Below are 20,639 nucleotides of genomic sequence, written 5' to 3'. Positions count from 1 at the left end.
AAGGCAGACAGGATGTCTCTGTCACACACACACACCAGGGGTCTCCCTCTCCCAGGACTGATAACATCCGGCCAATTTCCCCTCCGTCTGTGTGAAATTATCCTCTTTATCTCAACCAGCCATTTACATATTATTCTTTTATTACCTTCCTTCTGCTATATTGTTTTTTTTTTTTTTTCTTTTTTTTCCCTCCACTTGTATTGATTTGGGCGAATCATTCGCCACGCTGCACAGAGATTTTTCCAGCAGATATTTCTGCTATTACATTAGCAAAGGACATGTTTCGGGCATGAACTTTGAACATGAATAACTCTATTATCATAAAAAGAGAAATTCTAATGGTTGACATTTAGTTTTATTGTCATCTGCAAGGCTTTCAGGCTCACAAAACCCTATAAAATATCAGGAAATGTAAAAATTGTGTAGAAAAAAAATGCTAATCTAATATAGTGAAAATAGAAAAAAAAATTATAGTATTTGTTTACATTACTATTAGTGTAAGATGAGGGTTCCTAACCTTTTGACAAATTAATTTTCATGACTTCTATGCTGGTCCATGACTAAAAATCAAAATAATCATAAAATAATTTTCTATAAAACCCCAATAAAGTATAATGATTTTAGAGAGAAAAAATGGTAACACTTTACACTAAGGTTTCATTTGTTAACATTAGTTAATGCTTTAATCAGCATAAACTAACAATGAGCAATACATTCTTACTGCATTTATTAACTTTTTTTAATGATAGTTAAAATGTTTGTTAACACTTTAGTATAGGGAACATGTATTCACTATTAACTATGACTTTTTCCTCAATAAATTCCTAATTTACTGCTTATTAATAGTTAGTAAGGTAGTTGTTAGGTTTAAGTATTGGGTAGGATTAAGATTGTAGAATAAGGTCATGCAGAATAAGGCATTAATATATGCTTAATAATTACTAATAGACAATATTCTAGTAATATGAATGCTAATAAGAAACTAGTTAAAAGACCCTAAAATAAAGTGTTACCAAATGTTCATGTTAGTTCACACTGCATTAAGTAATGTTAACAGATACAACTTGCAAAATGTATACATTTTGAGATTAACATTAATTAAGATTAATAAATGCTGTAGAAGTATTGTTCATCATTAGTTCATGTTAACTAATGTTAAATGAGAACTTATTGTAAAGTGTTACCATTTCTTTCTCTAAAATCTTTATACTTTATTGGGGTTTTATAGAAAATAATGTTATGATTATATTATTATTATTTTTAAAAATCAGTAGTCATGAACCAGTGGAGAAGTCATGGAAATTAATTTGTCAGAAGGTTTGGAACCCTTATCGTACACTAATAGTAATCTCAAGTAGGGGGCTAACATTTCTTTCTTGACCATTTTTTCCAGGTATGTGAGAGCAAGAAGATCTATGTTCAGCCTCAAGGTAGAGTTTATTAATACTTCATGTTTTCTGATGGCATTACATTAAAGGTGTATAATATAGTTTTTGAAACGTCTGCATATGTTTGCAGGGATTGAGACCAAAGTGGCATTAAATTTCAGCTGGAGCGACTTCTTACACTGCACAGGTGCAACACCTTCACCAATACTCCTCTCCTCTCCTCTCCACATAATAGCCTACATCATTAAATATACAATATACATATAGATAGAACAGCATTAGATGCATTTTCAGACACTGTTTAATTAATACCTTGACATGTGCATTCATCATCATCCCTCTCAAACGCTCTGTGAAAATTTTGATAAGCAACCGACGTCGCCCCATTAAATATACATGTGGTGTTCAGGCCTCAACACACTTGAACTCAGATGGGCTCAAGAGCACTCAACCTTGATTAGAGACAACCTGAGTGCCTGCCAGGAGTGAAGAGGTTGTGCATTTGAGTGAGTCTATACATGTATAACATGCGTAATTATTTGGAGATGTGGCAACAGGGTAAAAGAAAGACAACTTTAGAAAGAACAAAGATGTATTTGTATTTTTGATATCGCTTACATTGTTTGCTTGTTTTGTGATTTAAAGGATTAGTTTATTTTCAAATGAAAATAACCACAAGCTTTACTCACCCTCAAGCCATCCTAGGTGTATATTCAATATACAATTTAGTGTGATCTGTTATCAGAGGGGACTGTGTCCAAATTAGGTAATTTCAGAAAGGTACATATTCAAATCATGCAGTTAGCTAACAATGTATTAATTTAAACAATGTGTTAATTTATTGTAGAAACAATGAACTCATTAAAGTAATTAATACATGTTTTAAAAATGATTAGGATATATATGACTTTCTTCTTTCTGATGAACACAATCAGAGAAATATTAATGAATATCCTGAGGCATCCAAGCTTTATAATGGCAGTGAACGGGACCAATGAGTATGAGCTGAAGAAATCCATCATAAACATACTCCACACGGCTTCGGGGGGTTAATAAAGGCCTTCTAAAGTGAAGTGATGCGTTTGTGTAAGAAAATATCCATATTTAACAAATATCTAGTTTCTGCCAGACCGCCTTCTGTATTCAAGTTTTGAAGAAAGTGTAAACTAGCATCGTGTCAGTTACACTTTTTGCGTAAGTTGAATAGGGAAGGCGTAGGACGTAGTGTAAGCTTTGAGAACTGCAAGAGGTTTATGCATCGCTTCACTTCAGAAGGACTTTATTAACCCCCCTGGAGCCGATGGATGGATGTGGATGGAAGCACTTTCTTCAGCTCATACTCGTTGGTCCTATTCACTGCCATTATAAAGTTTGGATGCGTCAGGATATTTATTAATATTTCTCCGATTGTGTTCATCAGAAAGAAGAAAGTCTTATACACCTAGGATGGCATGAGGGTGAGTAAAGCTTGGGGTAATTTTCATTTGAAAGTAAACTAATCCTTTATTTCATTAGCTGATAGAAAAGTTTGTTGGTTTTATAGAAATTTACATATGTCTTAAGTGGCAAAAAACAATTTCATAGATTCTCTTAGGCACTGTTTACACTGATCGAATCACAGGTAGACAAGGGGGACACATTCACATTTACACCTGGTGTTTTATTTTGTCTTCTTTCGGCCATTTCTGTCTTTATTTCTTCCAGGGGTGGGGTAGGTTAGGTAGGTAAATGAATGGACTTTTCAGACCTTTCGATCTAGTGGAATAAGCTTGTGAAATTTACATACAGTATGAACGTGACCGGGGACAGCGGAAATACAGAGAGCAGCAGCTTTCGTTTCTGCTTTGATAGTCGCAAGACCACGATGAACGCGGTGAGTGTGTATTAGAAATCAGGAATGGTGAGAGAAAATTGTGCTAGGTATGTTTTTCTTCTTCAGACCAAACATAGGTCTTCAGCCAGCAAAGTTTAAATCCTGTCTGGCTAGCGTGCTTCCCATATTGTTTAAGCATTCATTCAGTAGGCAGAGATGGCTGGTCTTTTGTGGTTTACAGTACACTACGTTTCCACTACGAAAGCAATCCGATCAAATGCGTTTTTGATTACCTCTGGAAGTGGCCGAAAGTGGACAAGCTCAAAACGATTTAGACCCCGATTACATGTGTATTTAGTGTTGTCCACTTGTGATTGGATTGATGAAAACGGTTCTTAATGTCAGGTTTAAACAAGGCCATTGATCTTTTGTGGGAGGTGTCATATTTCTCTTACTGTAGCTTTTTGTTTATTTATTAGACAGTGCAACCAAACAACCATGATATTCCACGAAAAATAATTCATAAAAAAGTGAAAACAAAAAAGTGGTCATCAAATGTTAGTTTTCAGAAGAAGGTCTCATTTGTCTCAAATGCAACTTGATTTAATATTTTGGATCTAATGCAGTGACATTCAGACTTATAAGTGTGACTTAAGTGTCCAAAAGTGTCCAAATACCTTTGGGGCTGCTGTATATCGGCCCATCACTAATGAAAAGACCCAATTCCTAGGAACATGCTGCTTTACTCTATAAAAAGCTAAATGTACAGAGACTGGTTCTAGGCCCAGAATATCTAATCCATTCTCCTGAGCTCATTCGCTGGCATGCCGGAGTAATCTGCTCCAGTGCGCCTGCTGCTCCGCATTGAAGATTGATCTCTACATAAGCCCATGCTTGTTTGTGAAGACCCCTGGGGCCGGTGCCACCGCTCTGAGATCAGTCGACACAAGCCTCAGCAGCTCTATTAAAGCAGGTGCTCTGACCTCCTACCACGTTGAGTGGATGCTGAAGTGGATGATGGGATAGCTGAGATGTCATCTCTGGATCACACCCAGGTTGGAGGTCTATAGTTGTGTAGGAGTTTTTTCGGTGGAGCAGGTTTTCACATGACAGAGAAGATCTGGGTGGTCCTCTGGGATTGTGCAGTATAGACCCCCTCATTGCACTGGGTGATGATGAGAGTCATGCCTGCAGGGGCTCATGGGAAATGAGGTCCTGATGCAGAGATGATTTAGTGTTCTCAGGGATGTGAGTGGCAAGAGTGAAGTTTTGTTTCTTTTATTCTTCTGAGGCTTTGAGCTGTCTGGAGGTGTAAGTATTGCTGGAGGGGTTGACGGTAGTGGGAAAACATAATTCAGAGGAACTTCTGACTAGGTCATTGAGCTCCTCATGAGTCTCTGTGTTTTCTGTTACAGTAGGGAGCAAATCACATTTTTGCTGTGACATTTAATTTGAAATAGGTTAAAGTGCCCCTATTATGCTATTTTAAAGTTTCCTAATTTTGTGGAGATCTTCTACAGTAGATTTACCTGTATCCAAGGTTAAAAAACAAAAAACAAACAAAACAAAACTCTGTCTCTGTAAACCCCTCCTTTCCCAGAGCCTACTTTGCTCTGATTGGACAGATGGCCCAGTCTGTTGTGATTGGTCGACCACTTACATTGCGTGTCAGAAATGAAACGCTGATCACCAGATATGAATTTCATCTCAGCAGGCTTCCTCAGTTCTTGCATACACAGTGATATTAACAGTAAGGATGGTATCGGTTTTACCATATCGATTTGAGCCCGTGTCCTCATCCTTTGGAAGTGCATGCAAAGTGGATTTGCTTTTGCAGCGCTGAAAATAGCGTCTTCTCGACATGTCGACAACATAAACCAAACTTTTTCGGACCTCAGCTACAACTACAGTGTTTCAAGGCGGGTCAGAGTAGACATTGTTTGTGAGCAGCCAATGAAGACCATAGGATGGCATTATGCAGATTTGTTACAAACGTACATAGATTCGTGAAGGAAGTAAGACTGGCATTACTCACGACTCATTTCAGGCTCTTCAGAATCATTTTTTTGTTTTGAAGAGATAACTCCATGTATCGAGCACTTTGATCTTTGAAACTTTGCATAGCATTTGCATTCACAAACAGCTATATTATACACTACATGAAAAATAATATCCTACAAAGCATAATAGGGACACTTTAGTTGTTATTGCAAGCACTTTGAATGAAATGAAATCACAATATGGTTTATTGTGATAATGAATTTTAAAGGTTGTGATTTAAATATATCCACTGCGTGTTTCGGTGTGAAACATGGCACTGTGTTCTTTTACATGTGTACAGCTCATGAGCTGGTGTTTTCAGTGTTTTGCAGCAGTTCTCAGTAAATGCTGCGCACATGAACTCCATCTTTATATCTGCTCTGAGTTTGAGTCGTTTATAACGTGCATTTGGGAAAGCAATGTGCCTTTCCATACTTGTAATGAGAAGAGCTTATAAACCTGATGTTTTCAACAAAAGAGAGGCTTTAAGCCATCCCTGCTGTTTTCCTTCAAAATAAAAGTTTGATGGTTTAACATTTGAAGAAAAAAGACAGCCATACATTTTAGTACTGTAATTTTAGAGATGTATTGTAAAAAAATTGCTTTGGAAATTAAAAATGGCCAAATTTCTGTCGGGTTTAGGGTTTGGCAGTAAGAGACTTTTTTTTTTTTGTAGGTATTGGGATGCTACATGTGCCTACCGATATTCATGATGTACATGAAACTCAGTTCAAGGAGCACTTCTTTGAAATTTTGTAGGTGGCGCTATCGAGCCATTTTGCCACACTTAATTCTGAAATCCATATCAAAAAGGTAAACGACTGTAAAAATACAGTGAAAAACAGTTAATTCGTTTACAGAAAGTTTCCGTACTATATACGGTGAATAACTGTAATAGATCAAGCGGTACATTTAATGTAATTTTACTGTAAAATACCATTAAATTTACAGTTTTTGGATGTGAAAAATAACAAGTCATTGTATAATTTACAGTGAAAAACTGTAAATTGACATTCCCACAATTCCCTGCGTGACGCTTCACTTTTGATGTATTTTCGTTGAAATAACATTTCTTTTTAATTTTTCTTATTTTTTTCAAATTAGTTATGTACATTAGGGTTTTATGTTACATCTAATGTTGTTAAATTAATGTTTACATGTGCATTTTTAAAATTTCATGTGAGTTACCATGATGGTGGTTAGTGTTTGTGTGAATGACACTGTGTGCACCTTCTATATATTAGTATTGTCCTTCTCAGCTTTTGGAAAAGCTGCTTGTGATGAGCTTTAATTCATCATGTGACACTCATCACCAAAAAGGTACAAAACAATTATTAGTACTTCAATAGATTGGTAAATTAACATTATATCAGTTAATGGAATACAGGATTTTACCGTAAATTTTTTACAGTGTGTAAATTAAACAGTTATGAACCGTAATTATTACAATATAAACCTTTAAATTATACAGTTTTGAACTGTAAAATAGACAGTAAACTATATGCTGTCCCGTAAGAACAAAAACGGTGCTACCATATTTTTTACGGTAAAGTTCTGGCAACCACAGCTGCCGTTTTTTTTACCATAAATTTTACAGGGATTTTTTATTTTGCAAAGTTTCAAAAGTTTCATTTTCAGCATTTTTAAGCCTTCAAAAATGTGATTTCATTTCGAAGAAGAAGAAGAAATGGAGCAATTTCAATAGGGTCCTCGCACCATCGGTGCTCGGGCCCTAAACATTATTATTTTATAATCATATTGATATATAATCACAAATTCTTTGGCCATATTGTGTAGCCCTGCAAACAAGCACAGCAAACCTTATTCTGGCCACTTAAAAAAAGAATAATCATTTGCACTTCATTTCATTTGGCTTAATGTTTTCCATATACTGCATGTAAAAACAAAATAAACTTTGATTAGTCGGATTACATTTTTGTAAGACTGTCTCTTTCTTTTTAAGTTGGCTGATTAAGTGAACTACACTTTAACTATTAGTCTTATGCCAGTATTCAAAAGTTGCTACATACTGCTTTAAAAATGTTTCTAATTCCGTTCTTAGATCAGTTTAGAATCTCTCATGTCTTCAACTAGAGTCAGTGCATCTCACAAAAATCTTGAAATGCCGTTAGCACTGCTTTTAACTCTAGGTTATGAAGCTGTTCTCCAGCACTGCTTTGGGAGATGAACTCCAAATTGTGATGCCAAAGGTTTATGTCAAGTCAGTTTGAAACTGTCTGAAACAATGTGGTGCTAAAATGTTACGGCAGATAGTTTAGCAATAGACAACCAATTGTAAACTGCCTTGACGCTTACCTCATTAAATATACATGTGCATTCTAGACATTAATGTTGTGCTTTGTCTCTATATCTGAGTGAAACTTTGACATTTCTACAGATTTACAATCACTGTTATTAACCTCACAATTAGACTGTTAAACCAGGGTTCACAAATGCTTAAAATGTATTTTACCATTTTAAGGCAGATAATTTTAAATGATGGCTTTTTTTTTTAGAGGAAGAAATAAACCCATGTGCTTTTTTAGTGGTATAAATCACCCACTAAAAACATTCATGTTGAAGTTGCTCCTTCTGATCAAAGGCAGGCTAGAAAAAAGAAAAAAAGACCTTTCTAAGGTAAGACATGTACTGGGGAAAACATGTTGAGCACAACTATTGGTTTGTCCAAATCTGTTTCGGTGCGACGTGAAGATGAATATTCTCCTCCCTCTGGAGAGATGTGCTGCTTTTGCCTTTATTTGCCTTTAGTTTTTCCCCCCACCTTCAGTGACAGGCCTGTTTGTTTATATCCTCCTCTTTTTCTTTCATGTGAATGCTTAGATCTAAAACTGTAGAAAAGACACTTGTCTAACACTGCACTCACAGATATGGGCAAACCCACTAGGTTGTCTTTATTTTTTAAACCTTTGAGGTGTAATTCATCCTATACAGTAATTATATTTCCCTCTCAAGTTGTCAGAGCATTCTTAACTGATCCTACAGAGACACGGCAAAAATTGGCAAGCTTGTCTAAGGCTCAGCCTCTGCTTGAAGGCAGAAGAATGATAAAAGAATAGATAGACAGACCTTCCATCCATCACGAGTCTAAAAAATTGGACAGGAGTGATATGGATGGTGGCTCTTTACAGTGAAGTGGAGGACATATTTCCCCTGCTTTCTTGTTTAAGGATGGCTGTAATCCGCTGTAAACCACTCTCGTGCACAAATCCTCTAACATTAGATTAGAGTACACGACCAAAGGCATACGTGGACTTACTTCAAAGTTAAAGTTACTGTGGGAAAGAGTTTGCAAATTCACAGCTTGTTTGGAAATGTTTTAGACATCAGACATGTTTTTATATACAAAGAGTCAATAAAAAGGACAGATTTAATACAATTATAGCCGTCATATGCAGTGTCCAAAATGGTATATGGGTAGTTAACATTAAACACAAGAGAGACTGATGTATAATGTTTTATAATGATGTTTTTATGTCCACATATTAAGGGACAAATGAAATATTTATACTTTTAAAAATCCATTTATCACACCATAAAGTGAACTATACAAAAAGAGTTAACATTTTAAGTAAAAACCTTTAAAAATATAAATAATAATAATAAAATAAAACATTTTTATATTTATTTTAAGATCTATAGATGTTAAGATATGTAGGTATTAAATATTGAGTAAGTCAGAGGAAATAATAAACCTGACAGCTTTATATTTAGGTCTTAATCAGTGTATCATTACAAGTTCATTTGAATTTGCCATTACCAATGTAAGCCCTTTAAATATTTTATTTTCTTGTGTATTTAGAGTTTCTAGAATGTAGTGAAGCCTATTTTCCCTGCAGCCACATGGTGGAGTGAAGTATTTGCAGTCTCTGGCAGTGAAGGCTAATCTCACTGCTGAACTACTTTTAGCGTGGTTATTAGTGATGCCGTTACTTTCTTTAGGTAAACATTTAGACTGCACCCCAGTGCAGCAGAGCCTTTGAAATCAGACATCACACTTTATCTTCAGCTGTATCTGTTTGATCATCTGTTCACATTCAAATACTGTTGCAGTGACAGTGCCCTGTTTCAGGCTGACATGCATGCTCTTTTAGATCCATAATAAAGCATGTCGGTGCCTCTTGCGGATAAATGAATACACTTCAAAGCAGAAGACATTAATTGATTCCAGGATTTCAGGATTCCAGTTTATTCTACTCACTCATCTGCCCCTCATATGTCTGATCAGAATAACAGTAATGGTGAGCTGTGCCATACCTCAGCAGCCACTTACATGATGTTGGATGTGCATCTGAACTCTCAGATGACACAAGATTATGTGTTGTAATCAAGAACTAACCAACTTGAGAATAACTGCAGATTTACTTCAGATAAACTTCATTTATTATGTTGCATTTAAGATGTCGCAAAATTCTCTTGTAGTTTATTTTGGCTTGTGTTTATGTGTGTGTTTGTTTTGATGAACTTTTGATGAACCCTCTTTTTTGGAATGATTTATATCCATTAGTTTAGATTTGGATTTGAAAATGTTTTGCTCGTGACGCATATGAACTGACCCAAATCTTTAGTAGAGGTTCTCTGTTCATGATATACCCATCAACAGGATGTGATATCAAGTGCACTTTCATGTTCGAAAACCTTAAAACTACTTTAAGTCTGTTTTTGTCTTAAGTAACTTGTCCAAGAGCGAGATTAAACCCACAGCTAAGAGCTAAAACAGGCATTGTGAAGTTTTTTGTGTCTTGTGTAGGTCTTTATGAATAAGAGATGTTTAATGGATCAGCTCTACAGTGTTACATGGTGCTGCATTGCAGACAACCACTTTCCAAAATATGAATGTTTGTTCTAAACTGTAAAGAGCATTGCCTCCTATTCAAAACTGAATAAATGTACTAACTTTTATACTATGTAATCAGTTATAAGCAGTGTTGGGGTAACGCATTACAAGTAACACGAGGTATGTAGCTAGATTACTTTTTCCAAGTAACTAATAAAGTAACACATTACTTTTAAATTTACAAAGTTACTTTATTGACTGACAGTTCTCCTGTCCCCATAATGAGAAACAAATTCCTTAAAGGGTTAGTTCACCCAAAAATGAACCACAGACTGACGTACAGTGGTTCAGAGCGTGTATCAAACTGCCAAAGTCACATGATTTCAGTAAACAAGGCATAAGTGTTTGGAAATGTTTCGAAATTTCAATGGTCCACATGACTTTGGCAGTTTGATACACGCTCCGAACCACTGATTCGAAACAAAAGATTCATAAAGCTTCGAAGCTTCATGAAGCAGTGTTTTGAAATCACCCATTGCTAGATATTGTTGAACAGTCGTTATTTCTTATTTTATTTTGAATGTGTTAATTATCTTGCTGTCAATGGAGGCCTCACTGAGCCATCAGATTTTATCAAAAATATCTTAATTTGTGTTCCGAAGATGAACGAAGGTCTTACGGGAGTGGAACGACATGAGGGTAATTAATGAAAGAATTTTCATTTTTGGGTGAACTAACCCTTTAAAATGATATAAAAACAGTAAGATGCAAACTCAGAATATTGTGCAAACCTGCAATAATTTAAAAATGTTAAATAATACAAATATACTATGGCTGTCAATAGAAATTTTTAATCGCGATTAATCACACCCTTATCATCCAGCATTTATCTTGTTTAACACGTTAATTTTGTCATCATTTGCTATATACAGCAAACCATCAGATTGAAGGCTGATTCTCTCAACTGTATTTGGTATAAGGTAAATTTAGGTGTCTTTTCAAAAAAACGAAACCAAATGATATAGGTATATATAATTCAGAAATTATGCACACCACAGCACCCATGGAAAAAAAAAATACAGAAAAAAAAAACTTTTCAGAATTCACAGTGTATAGTATGTGTACATTGCAACAGCAAAGAGCTTGTTTACATTTTAGACAAGTTGCGAAACCGAACAGGACCACATGGAGATGCCAATAAACCCCTAAACCACCAACCGCCTTGACCTGACTGCATATAACTACTATAGTACACTGATCAATTCAGAATTACTTAACACAGAAACATACATGACAAATCAAAACAATATCCTGAATGTGTGTGGAAATTACGTAAATGTACTGAAATGTGTCTTTGCATAAATACAGTGTGCAATCAGTGCACCGAGAGTGCACATACATGGTTTGTTTGCGCATCAGTATAACAGAATCACGTGTGCTTACTGTACGACTTCTGTATGTCACTGCAAACATCTTTACCTTGATTGCAATCGTCATCCATCAAAATTTTACTAGCAAGACACTGGTTTGCTTTATCTGCCCGAGAATCATAGTTTGCATATCATCTGGCCATACAGTGGTGGGATGTTTTGACATTCCGTTCAATCTTAAAATGAAAAGAAAACCACTGATACATCCAACAAAGGACATGGACTGACCAAGAAAACAGAAAACACAATAGTCCAAATAAAACAAGGACACAAAAAACACAGAACCGTAACACTAACAGTGAAAAAGTTTTCATATAAATTTTTTTTGAATTTCAATTGTATTCTACTTCCTTGCGTTTAAATTTGAAATGCAATTCTGCTTCCTGTTTTCAAATTAAATTCAAAATTTCAAAATTCAATTCAGAAACTGGAAATAATCAGGCCCTAATAAAACATCTACTGTAATATAATGAAGTATTTAAATTTTTATTTGGTGCTGGCCAAAAATGTATTACTATATTTAGTATGTATACATGCTAAAATGAAAAGGGTAAATATCTGAAAGCTGAACTTTTCAAAATAAAAGAGAAATTAGAGAAACTATGGGTGTGAATGTTGACTACCCTTTTTAGAAACAGCTTTATATACAGTAGGGCTATTGTGAGTCCACGTACAGCAGCTTATCCAGCTATGGGGTATATGAGGTGAAACCATCAATGTCTTTCACTTTCCAAGTAAAAATTCACTCAAAGCTCTTGTCCGTGAGTTAAACCATTGTAAGCATGTACCCTTAGATCAGTCATCTAATCCCAGAGCTTTACCTCACATCACGTACCTTTGTGACCTTCCCTTACTATGTCTAAGAGTAGAAACTGTCCTCGTACTGACCTCTGACCAGCCTTAGCCTTGCCAAAACTAACATCATTGATGAAAACTAAAGCTAAACTGATTTCAGATCAGGAATAGGGAGCAATTTCTGCTAAAAGCAACAATGCTCAACTTTAAGCTGCTTGTGTGTGGATTGTTTGTAGCCAAAAGCGTAGCACAGTTCGTTTCATTTATCACTCTTGTCCTCAGCCGTATGGCACTGCGCTCTGGTGCCCAAAACAGACAAAATAAAGCACTGTGAATATAAAGATATGGTTTCCAAAAGTTAGGTAGTGCTATAACCTAGAGGTTTTCAAACTTTTTAATGCTAAAGAGCCTCAAATATGATGATCCCATTTTTTGAGGGAGCGACTGCTTAAAATTTCAAAGCAGCAATTTACAGTATTTTCATGTATAGAAACCTATTTATACTGTGTATGAAAAATAGTATATTTAATACTACTAAAGGCCCTTTCACATGACTTATGTCATCAATGCATTGAACTATAATGCATTGACACTCTGACATGAGTGAGTTGGGGGCAGGACTATCTGTTTGTTGATTAAGGACAGATGGGGGAGTATTCGGAGGAACCTCTCGTTATTGAATTTTTGTTTGGTGACAGAAATTACAATTTGGTTTTTCTAAATTAAAGTATTTCTGCACTGTTAGAATTTGAAGAATTAGAAGAAAGTTTATAAGAAATATATTATTGTTCAAGCCTGCACTGAGTAAACGTCACGCATATGCACTCATGCATACACTCGCGCTCATATTTTTGTGGATAATCTGGAATTGGTGGGATTTAAACCAGGGATGATCTGGGGTAAAGCACAGATTTAGACTGAACATTCCCACAGATACCAGCTACTGACAAAACAGAGAGGGCTGTGTCACATGGACATGGAGCATCATCATGAACATATAGGTGCCTTTGTGTTTTTTCAAGACTGTTAATCAATTTAAAAAAAAAAAAAAAGAAAAAATTAAATTAAGTGAATAATTAATCAAATCATTCTGTTGCACTCCATGTCTTTGAATTCAAAAATGTTTCTTGTGTGAATGGTAGTTTTGCGAGGATAATTTGCTCCAATGGTAGGGAAATTCTGTAACACATTTACATATTAATCAGAGGAATTATATATATAATTGAAAGAAGTTAATGTGTCAAATTGACGGCCTTAGTTTTTCCTAATCCTCCTCAGTGATTCTCAAGAATCAAGTGATTGTTCTATGGTCCAGATGTTCTGCATTCAACCAAATAATATACATAAAGATGGTGTGATCCATGCCATATATACATGACATACTTACTATTTATGTATGCCATATTGATAAAGTACTCACATACGCTACTTTGAGCATGCAATCAGTTTTGCACTCATTGCATCTCTGACATCTCTATGACCTTGTTTGATGGATTAGCCTCATTACGGATGGTGGTACAGCATGTATGCATTGATTTATGTCACATTACATTTCAGTGCTCAGAAATGCTTAAACATTTGATTCAGGATCAGCAGTTTCTCTCCACATGTAGTTAGGTTTCTCAAACTATGAGCACTTTTAACACTGTGGACTAGCATTCAGTGGTGGAGCTGATTTTAGACATTTTTGGAATAAATTGCCAGACTCCTTTATTCAGCTAAGGCTAGTTTTATAGCGTATGATTTTATGTATCTTAAACACACACAACTAAATAATATTTTCACATTTTTAAGCATAATTTGACCAAATATAACTTAAATGGAAATATATTTTTTGTTTATAAATCACTAAAAAAACCATGGGGTCAAGATTTTTTTTATTATTTTAATGTTCGTTGAGGTTCACTTATAATGTTAATAGAGAGAATAACGTTTTTTGCACAAAAAACAAAAACAAATATGTATGCAGAAAAATTATTATTTGCGACCCTCATTCTGACCGTCTGTATGAAATGATCTGTTTTTAAGGAGCTGCTCCTTTAAGACTTGTCAGTAAACGGCCACAGTCATGATTGGCTAACATCATTGCATAGGAAACAGTGTCAACACCCACTCACTATTGCACGTGATTGATTTGAAAACATTATACATATAAAACTTTCATTTACAGACAAAGCTTTATGAAATCATTTACTTGAGGTTTGTGATGCAGCTGCTGTCATGCATCCGTATACTGTATCCACTGTAGACAGCGTCAGTGATTATAATGGGTTCTATTTGCTTTTGACGTGACGCTCACATCCATTGTAGGCAAATGTCAGCCATTAAGGGGTCTATGGTGCGATGATGTAAAACTATTCGTCTTTGTCTTCCTCTTTAGGCAGTCATATGCAAATGTATTTGCTCTTGTGACATAAATCCCGCAATATTAAAACAAGCCATTTTTGGAGCTTGATTAAATAAATGCTGTTTATAATGAGGAGGATGATTTAAATTATGAAACTTGCAGGATGTTTTAATGGTACAAAGACCTCTAATATGTTAAAAGAGCAAGGAAAATCTGATTTCTCATGTCATGACCCCTTTAATATTGAAAGTCATGTAAATCATGGGTAAAACAGTAAAATCTATACATAAAAAGCATTTGAAAAGTACCAAAACATAAATCATGGTACAATGTACAAAGATTCCAAGACATCTTAATGTGAAATTATTTATCTTGTGTTTTAGGTGTACGTACCAAGCAAGTGGAAAATCTACATGTGTTTCTGCTAGTATGTGGACTCAGACGAGTTAAGGATCCTCTGTATCTTTTAGAAGCATTTGAAGGTATTGCTTTTCTATAAAATCAGTTCAGCCTTGTTTTTCATGAAATATAAACTGTATCATTAGAATTATTTATTATTATTAAATTTGTTGATCTTCTCACTTACAGAATGGCACAGCCAGAACCCTCTAGTGGTCCTCATCATCATTGGTCCAGTGGTAAGAAAGAAAGTGTGACTTTACTAAGACAAGTGTCTAGTTCAGAATGACAACTATAGTGGTCCATAGGCCAGATCCAGCTTGTCAGTTTGTTTTTTATTATTACTTATTTTTAACGACTCTTTGATTTTCGTAAAATCCCTGCTCTTCAGCCACACATATTTGATGGCATCTTATCAAATCAAATGTACACTACTGTTCAAAAGTTTGGGGTCAGTAAGATTTTGTTTTCTTTTTTGGAAACATGAATACTTATATATATAAAAGAATACCTCTGTACCACAAGGATGCTTTACATTGATCAAAAGTGACATTTATATTGATATTGAGCTGCGAATTTGGCCCGAACCCAGAGTACTCCCCCCATATCCCTGGCTGGGATAGGAACTAGCCAAAAATTAGGAGTCGGGTGGCAGATGGATGCAGAAAACTCTCGAGGAACATAGGTGAGTTGGCAATGTGTATATAAAGGCCTCCCCTCTGTGCTGATTGCATAGATCATTTGGACGTGCTCCTTCTGAACTTTATTAATAAAACATCATTTACTGTTTTATTGCATTTTTTATTAAATACAGCCTTCTTTCAAAAACCTTACCATTAAACATACCTTATATCCTTATATACCATTAACAACATATCTTACCGACCCAAAACTTTCGAACAGAAGTGTAGTTATGTCTCGTAGTACAAATTACCTATTACAAAAAAGTTTTATTACGTATGTTTGTTTGTTTTATTATGTTAGTATGTTTGATTATCGTGTTCACTCACCTGTTCAGTGATGTGTAGAGCTACTCTGCTTTGAAAACCTGTCGTTACGGAAAAATGTGTTTTTAGTAACATTGCTACCTTTTTGTTTGTCCTCCACTAAAAGTGTACATTGTAGTAAATTCCCTAGATAATTTATTCCTCGAAAGAAACTAGCTGACAAGCCCTGGTCTAATTATTCCAGTTAACACCCATTCCTGCTGCCGTCACCACAGGTAAAACTGTGAAACGGATCCACACGTGTTGTATATCCTCTCGTGACTAGTTAACATCTCCAAAAGCCCATGACACATCCTAACATCCTTTTCAAAGAAGCCGTGTCAGTGTTTGCGCATGTGAGCAACATGTTTCTGTAGGTTCCAAGGTAGCGCTAATTGGATGTAGCAAAGATAACAACATTAGCATGCATTAAGCTGGAATTATCAGAGGCATTTAGAGGCTCACTCGAGCTAGAGCAGTGGAATCATGGAAAGGATTGGGGCTGCGGGGGACTAGCATAAGCTGTGGACTATTAGTAGGCCTGCAGTGCTATATGGTGCTAGGGGAGGCTTGTTAGCTGCTAGCAGCTAATGGCTAGCCCGTGGCAGGCCATCTGCCACTCCAGATTATGTGCCAAGCCTAGGTGCTGCCATTCCGCCAACCCCGTAGAGAGGTCACCCTCCCCCTCTGGGCAGAATCAAGACTAGTCACAAACATGGTCAAATATTTTTAGAAATAAAGAGATTTTAAAAGATTGAAAAAAGGGAGGAGGAAACAAACAAGCCCAAGGCAAAAAATAATGTTTGCTTCCCTAAGTGTGTCTGGGGAAAAGGTTAGAAGAGAAACAGGAACAGAGCAAGTCAACACAAGACCTCAAGCCCAAATTACTTCCTTTCTCAACCATGAAAGTTTTAATATAGAAATCTGACTGCATATGTTCTGCTTCATTTGGGATCAAGCACCAACAGTGTTTTTGTTCCACCATATTTGTATTCTTTTTCTGGCTGTGTGTCTATGACAACCATATGGTAAAAAGTTGTGAAATTTGGCACACTGATTGGGCAGGGTCTAATAGTGTATTCAAGTTGTTCTGGGAAGTTTGTATTTAAAAGTTGGAAAGTCATAATTATGATGTCAGGTGTGTTCAGATCATTTTGGCCAGAGCAAGATGGCCATGTTTCAGCGAAAAAATACAGCAGGCATGAAATGAAAAACTTCTCTAACAGTGAGTTCAATTGAGTTCTCTTTCATGTCTTCTTGTGCTTGAATATTTAAATTCGCAAGGCTTAAAAACACGTGCAAAGGATGAACTTTTGTGAAGATGCAGCACTGGCCTCATCGGGACAGAGACAGTTCCAATTGTCGTTCGAGCGCCATTTGTGCTGACAGTCCGTATTGTCGAGCCTTGCTGTATTTTGTACAGATTTCAATTTGTGTTAGCAAGTATTTAATTATTTTACCCAGAGAAAAACGTTTGCATTATGCAACAGACATTATACAACTCCGTGCCTCAGTTAATTAAAAAAAACATTGGTTTGTTACATCTGCCTTTTTCATGCTATAGGCGATGGTTTTAGCAGCCATATCACCCTGTATCCCAAGACTGGTTGCCCACTGAAGGTAAGCAGGGCTGAGCCTGGTTAGTACCTGGATGGGAGACCTCCTGGGAAAACTAGGTTGCTGCTGGAAGAGGTGTTAGTGAGGCCAGCAGTGGGTGCTCACCCTGTGGTCTGTGTGGGTCCTAACACCCCAGTATAGTGATGGGGACACTATACTGTCAAAAAGCACTGTCTTTCGGATGAGACGTTAAACCGAGGTCCTGACTCTCTGTGGTCGTTAAAAATCCCAGGATGTCCTTCGAAAAGAGTAGGGGTGTTACCCCGACATCCTGGCCACATTTGTCCATTGGCCTCTGTCCATCATGGCCTCCTAATCATCCCCATACACTGATTGGCTTCATCACTCTGTCTCCTCTCCACCAATAAGCTGGTGTGTGGTGGGCGTTCTGGCGCAATATGGCTGCCATCGCATCATCCAGGTGGATGCTGCACATTGGTGATGGTTGAGGAGATTCCCCCTTCCATATGTAAAGCACTTTGAGTACCCAGAAAAGCGCTATATAAATGTAAGGAATTATTATTATGATTATTTTTAAATTGATAAAAAAATCGGACGATAAATATTGGTGGCGATACATCTCTATTTTTTATCAAAATGTCAATTGGACCTTCCACTGAAAATGTCAGACTTCTTTCTGGTGATGTATACCGGACTCCGATCATTTAGTCTGCCCTACCTCTGCAAGCTCACGTTCATCTGCCTCCATTTTTTAATGGAACGCCCACATCTCAAAGCCCAATAAATAACCGATGCATAGAACCAATTTCCCGCCCTACATTTCTTCTTATTTGATTATTGGTTTCACTTTTACTTCACAATACAAAATAAAAAATCTATCGCTACTTCCGTTTCATCTCGACTTTACTTCGTCAAAACGAGAAAAAGAATGTGCATCATGTGTTTTTGCTTTTTTGTGTTGTAAACTGAGTTCATACTACACACATTCATACTATATTGAACATACTTTTCAATGATCACAAAGTTCGTTCCTCTTCAAATGTATTGTCTTCTCATTCACTATGTGATTTCAAATGCAAACTCTGAAGTGTAGCTTCAAGTGTATTTTTATCAGAGTTATTGAAGTGACTTTTCTAGGGCTGACCCCTAATAGTCCACTAAACCGTAGTGGATATGAAGAGGCTTAGTTGACCAAATTTTAAATAGTTGGGTAGTCATAGAAAATAAAAAAAAACACAGGAAGTGGGAAAGTCACGCAGTCCATGATAGACAGATCGTTAACATGGCTGGTCCATGTGGTAATTACAGTATGTCGAGCAGGAAATCCAAATCTTTGCCTACATTCACCGACCTCAAATATGGCTTATCGTTTGAAACATGTAAGTAGTATCCTAACATTAGCCATTTCACATGGCCGCTCACTCTAATGTTAACCTAGATAAATGTGCCCTATTACTTGGCGCATATCCAAGTGTTCATGCGGAGATCACTGTAATTTTTTCCTGATAACAGCGAAAATAACAAAATAGTCCAGCATTTTTGGTCAAACAGATAAGAGTAATTATATCATTTGTAACTGTAAAAAGTCTACTTTTTTATTTGGGTGCACTCACAATAACAACAAAACTCATTCTTTTATAAAATAAAGGAAACAAACAGGGTACGCTTTCTGCGTCTCGGTCTCCGTGAACTACTTTCTGGAGCACGTCACAAAAGTGAATTGAAACTCATACTCATTCGAGCATATATTTGCCTCACAGGCATATTCTATATGTCTATAGTAAGCTTGAAATGTCTACTATTAAATGAACCAATTTAAATATTCTCTGAATATGTTCTCCGTATGAAACATGCATGTTTCTCTATAGGCGAGATGGCGAGTCAGCATCATCAACTTCATCTTTGCAGTTGACACTGACTAAGAAAGCACTAGTTTAACAAAAAATTATTAAAATGTTCAGTAAGTCTCCTTGCTGTTTTTTCAGACACATTTATAATCATTACTTTTGCCTGCGCGCAAGCTTTATGCACTTTAGTGTCTCATTATTATGGTTTAGTATTTCTCTGTAAAGTAGAAGTTAGCAATGTTACATACCCCCCAGTCTTTAAGTGATTAAATTAATAAACATGTGACTAGTTGACTATTCTCTTAAATGAGTGACTACTAGTCGACTAGAAAAATCTTTAGTCAAAGGCAACTCTTCTTTTTTTTTTCTATATCAAATGCCCTAGTTTGTTTTATAAAAACATAAACTATAAAAGGAAATAAATGTTGTCAGAGGATCATACAATGACAATATTTCTCACTGCAGCTTTGTTCTTCCCATCTATAAATATTTTCTCTTTCCATCCATTGAAAAGACTACACATAAAATTCTTGTCTGAAATTCTCTAAACAGCCAAACTTTTTGCACAATATGAGCACCAAAATAAATAAATGAATAAAAAATTAAGCAATTCCCTACATGATTTGCTTGCATTCTTCCTTCATGCATTTGAATCAGTCCAACCCAGCGCCTGCCGACAGATCCTGTCTACTAAATCATGGTGGCTTCACTGTTTCTTCATTTCTTCCTGAACTTCAGTACCTTGAGTGTTTCAATGTGGCCTATTTCTGCAGCCACCCATCCTCGAGCCCCAGCGATTTCACCACAACAACGCGATGCTTCCTTCTGCCACAAAGTGACTTTTGTTTTTGTACTGTGATGTTTCTTTGAGATTCGCACATCAGGTGGAGACACATTTTCCTTTTTCTTGTCTATTTGCGTCTCCAGTGATGTTCAAAGGCTTTCTTGTTTGAGTGTGGTTGGCTCCGGGCAAACCGATGACACTGCCAGTTGCTTACATGTTCTTGTAAGCTGTGGTGTGTTTTTGTTTGATAAGAATATCTGGAGAGTGGTAAGACTCATTGTTTCTTTGGGGAGGGGAGGGTTCATGTTGATGACATCAAATGGATCCCAGATGTCTTGTGTCTTTTCCGCCTCCTTTTCGTTTGATGTGAAAATAATATTTAAAGCGGCATTCCTAAAACATGTTGAAACTTGCCTCTTTAATTACTGTACCTGTTT

At 36.2% G+C, this 20,639-nt stretch overlaps 1 protein-coding gene and 1 pseudogene across 3 annotated transcripts in view; both read left to right on the top strand.

The window, feature by feature from the left end:
• Positions 1 to 20,639, top strand: part of glt1d1 (glycosyltransferase 1 domain containing 1) — a 42,383-nt gene that overhangs the window by 8,627 nt on the left and 13,117 nt on the right. For all 3 annotated transcript variants that reach the window (XR_007931376.1, XM_051903937.1, XM_051903938.1), the window contains exons 5-8: positions 1,394 to 1,430; positions 1,519 to 1,575; positions 14,992 to 15,090; positions 15,197 to 15,246. Coding sequence is in view for 2 of the 3 variants with exons in the window: in XM_051903937.1 (XP_051759897.1) it covers positions 1,394 to 1,430; positions 1,519 to 1,575; positions 14,992 to 15,090; positions 15,197 to 15,246 (243 nt within the window). In the remaining variant the exon portion in view is untranslated. The remainder of the gene's footprint in view (positions 1 to 1,393; positions 1,431 to 1,518; positions 1,576 to 14,991; positions 15,091 to 15,196; positions 15,247 to 20,639) is intronic.
• Positions 17,566 to 17,682, top strand: LOC127518211 (uncharacterized; annotated as a pseudogene).

This window comes from Ctenopharyngodon idella, chromosome 8 (genome assembly GCF_019924925.1).
Source record: "Ctenopharyngodon idella isolate HZGC_01 chromosome 8, HZGC01, whole genome shotgun sequence".
Taxonomy (NCBI): Eukaryota; Metazoa; Chordata; class Actinopteri; order Cypriniformes; family Xenocyprididae; genus Ctenopharyngodon; species Ctenopharyngodon idella.
The sequence above is the reverse complement of the archived record's forward strand: the minus strand, read 5'-3'. Positions and strand labels throughout refer to the sequence as shown.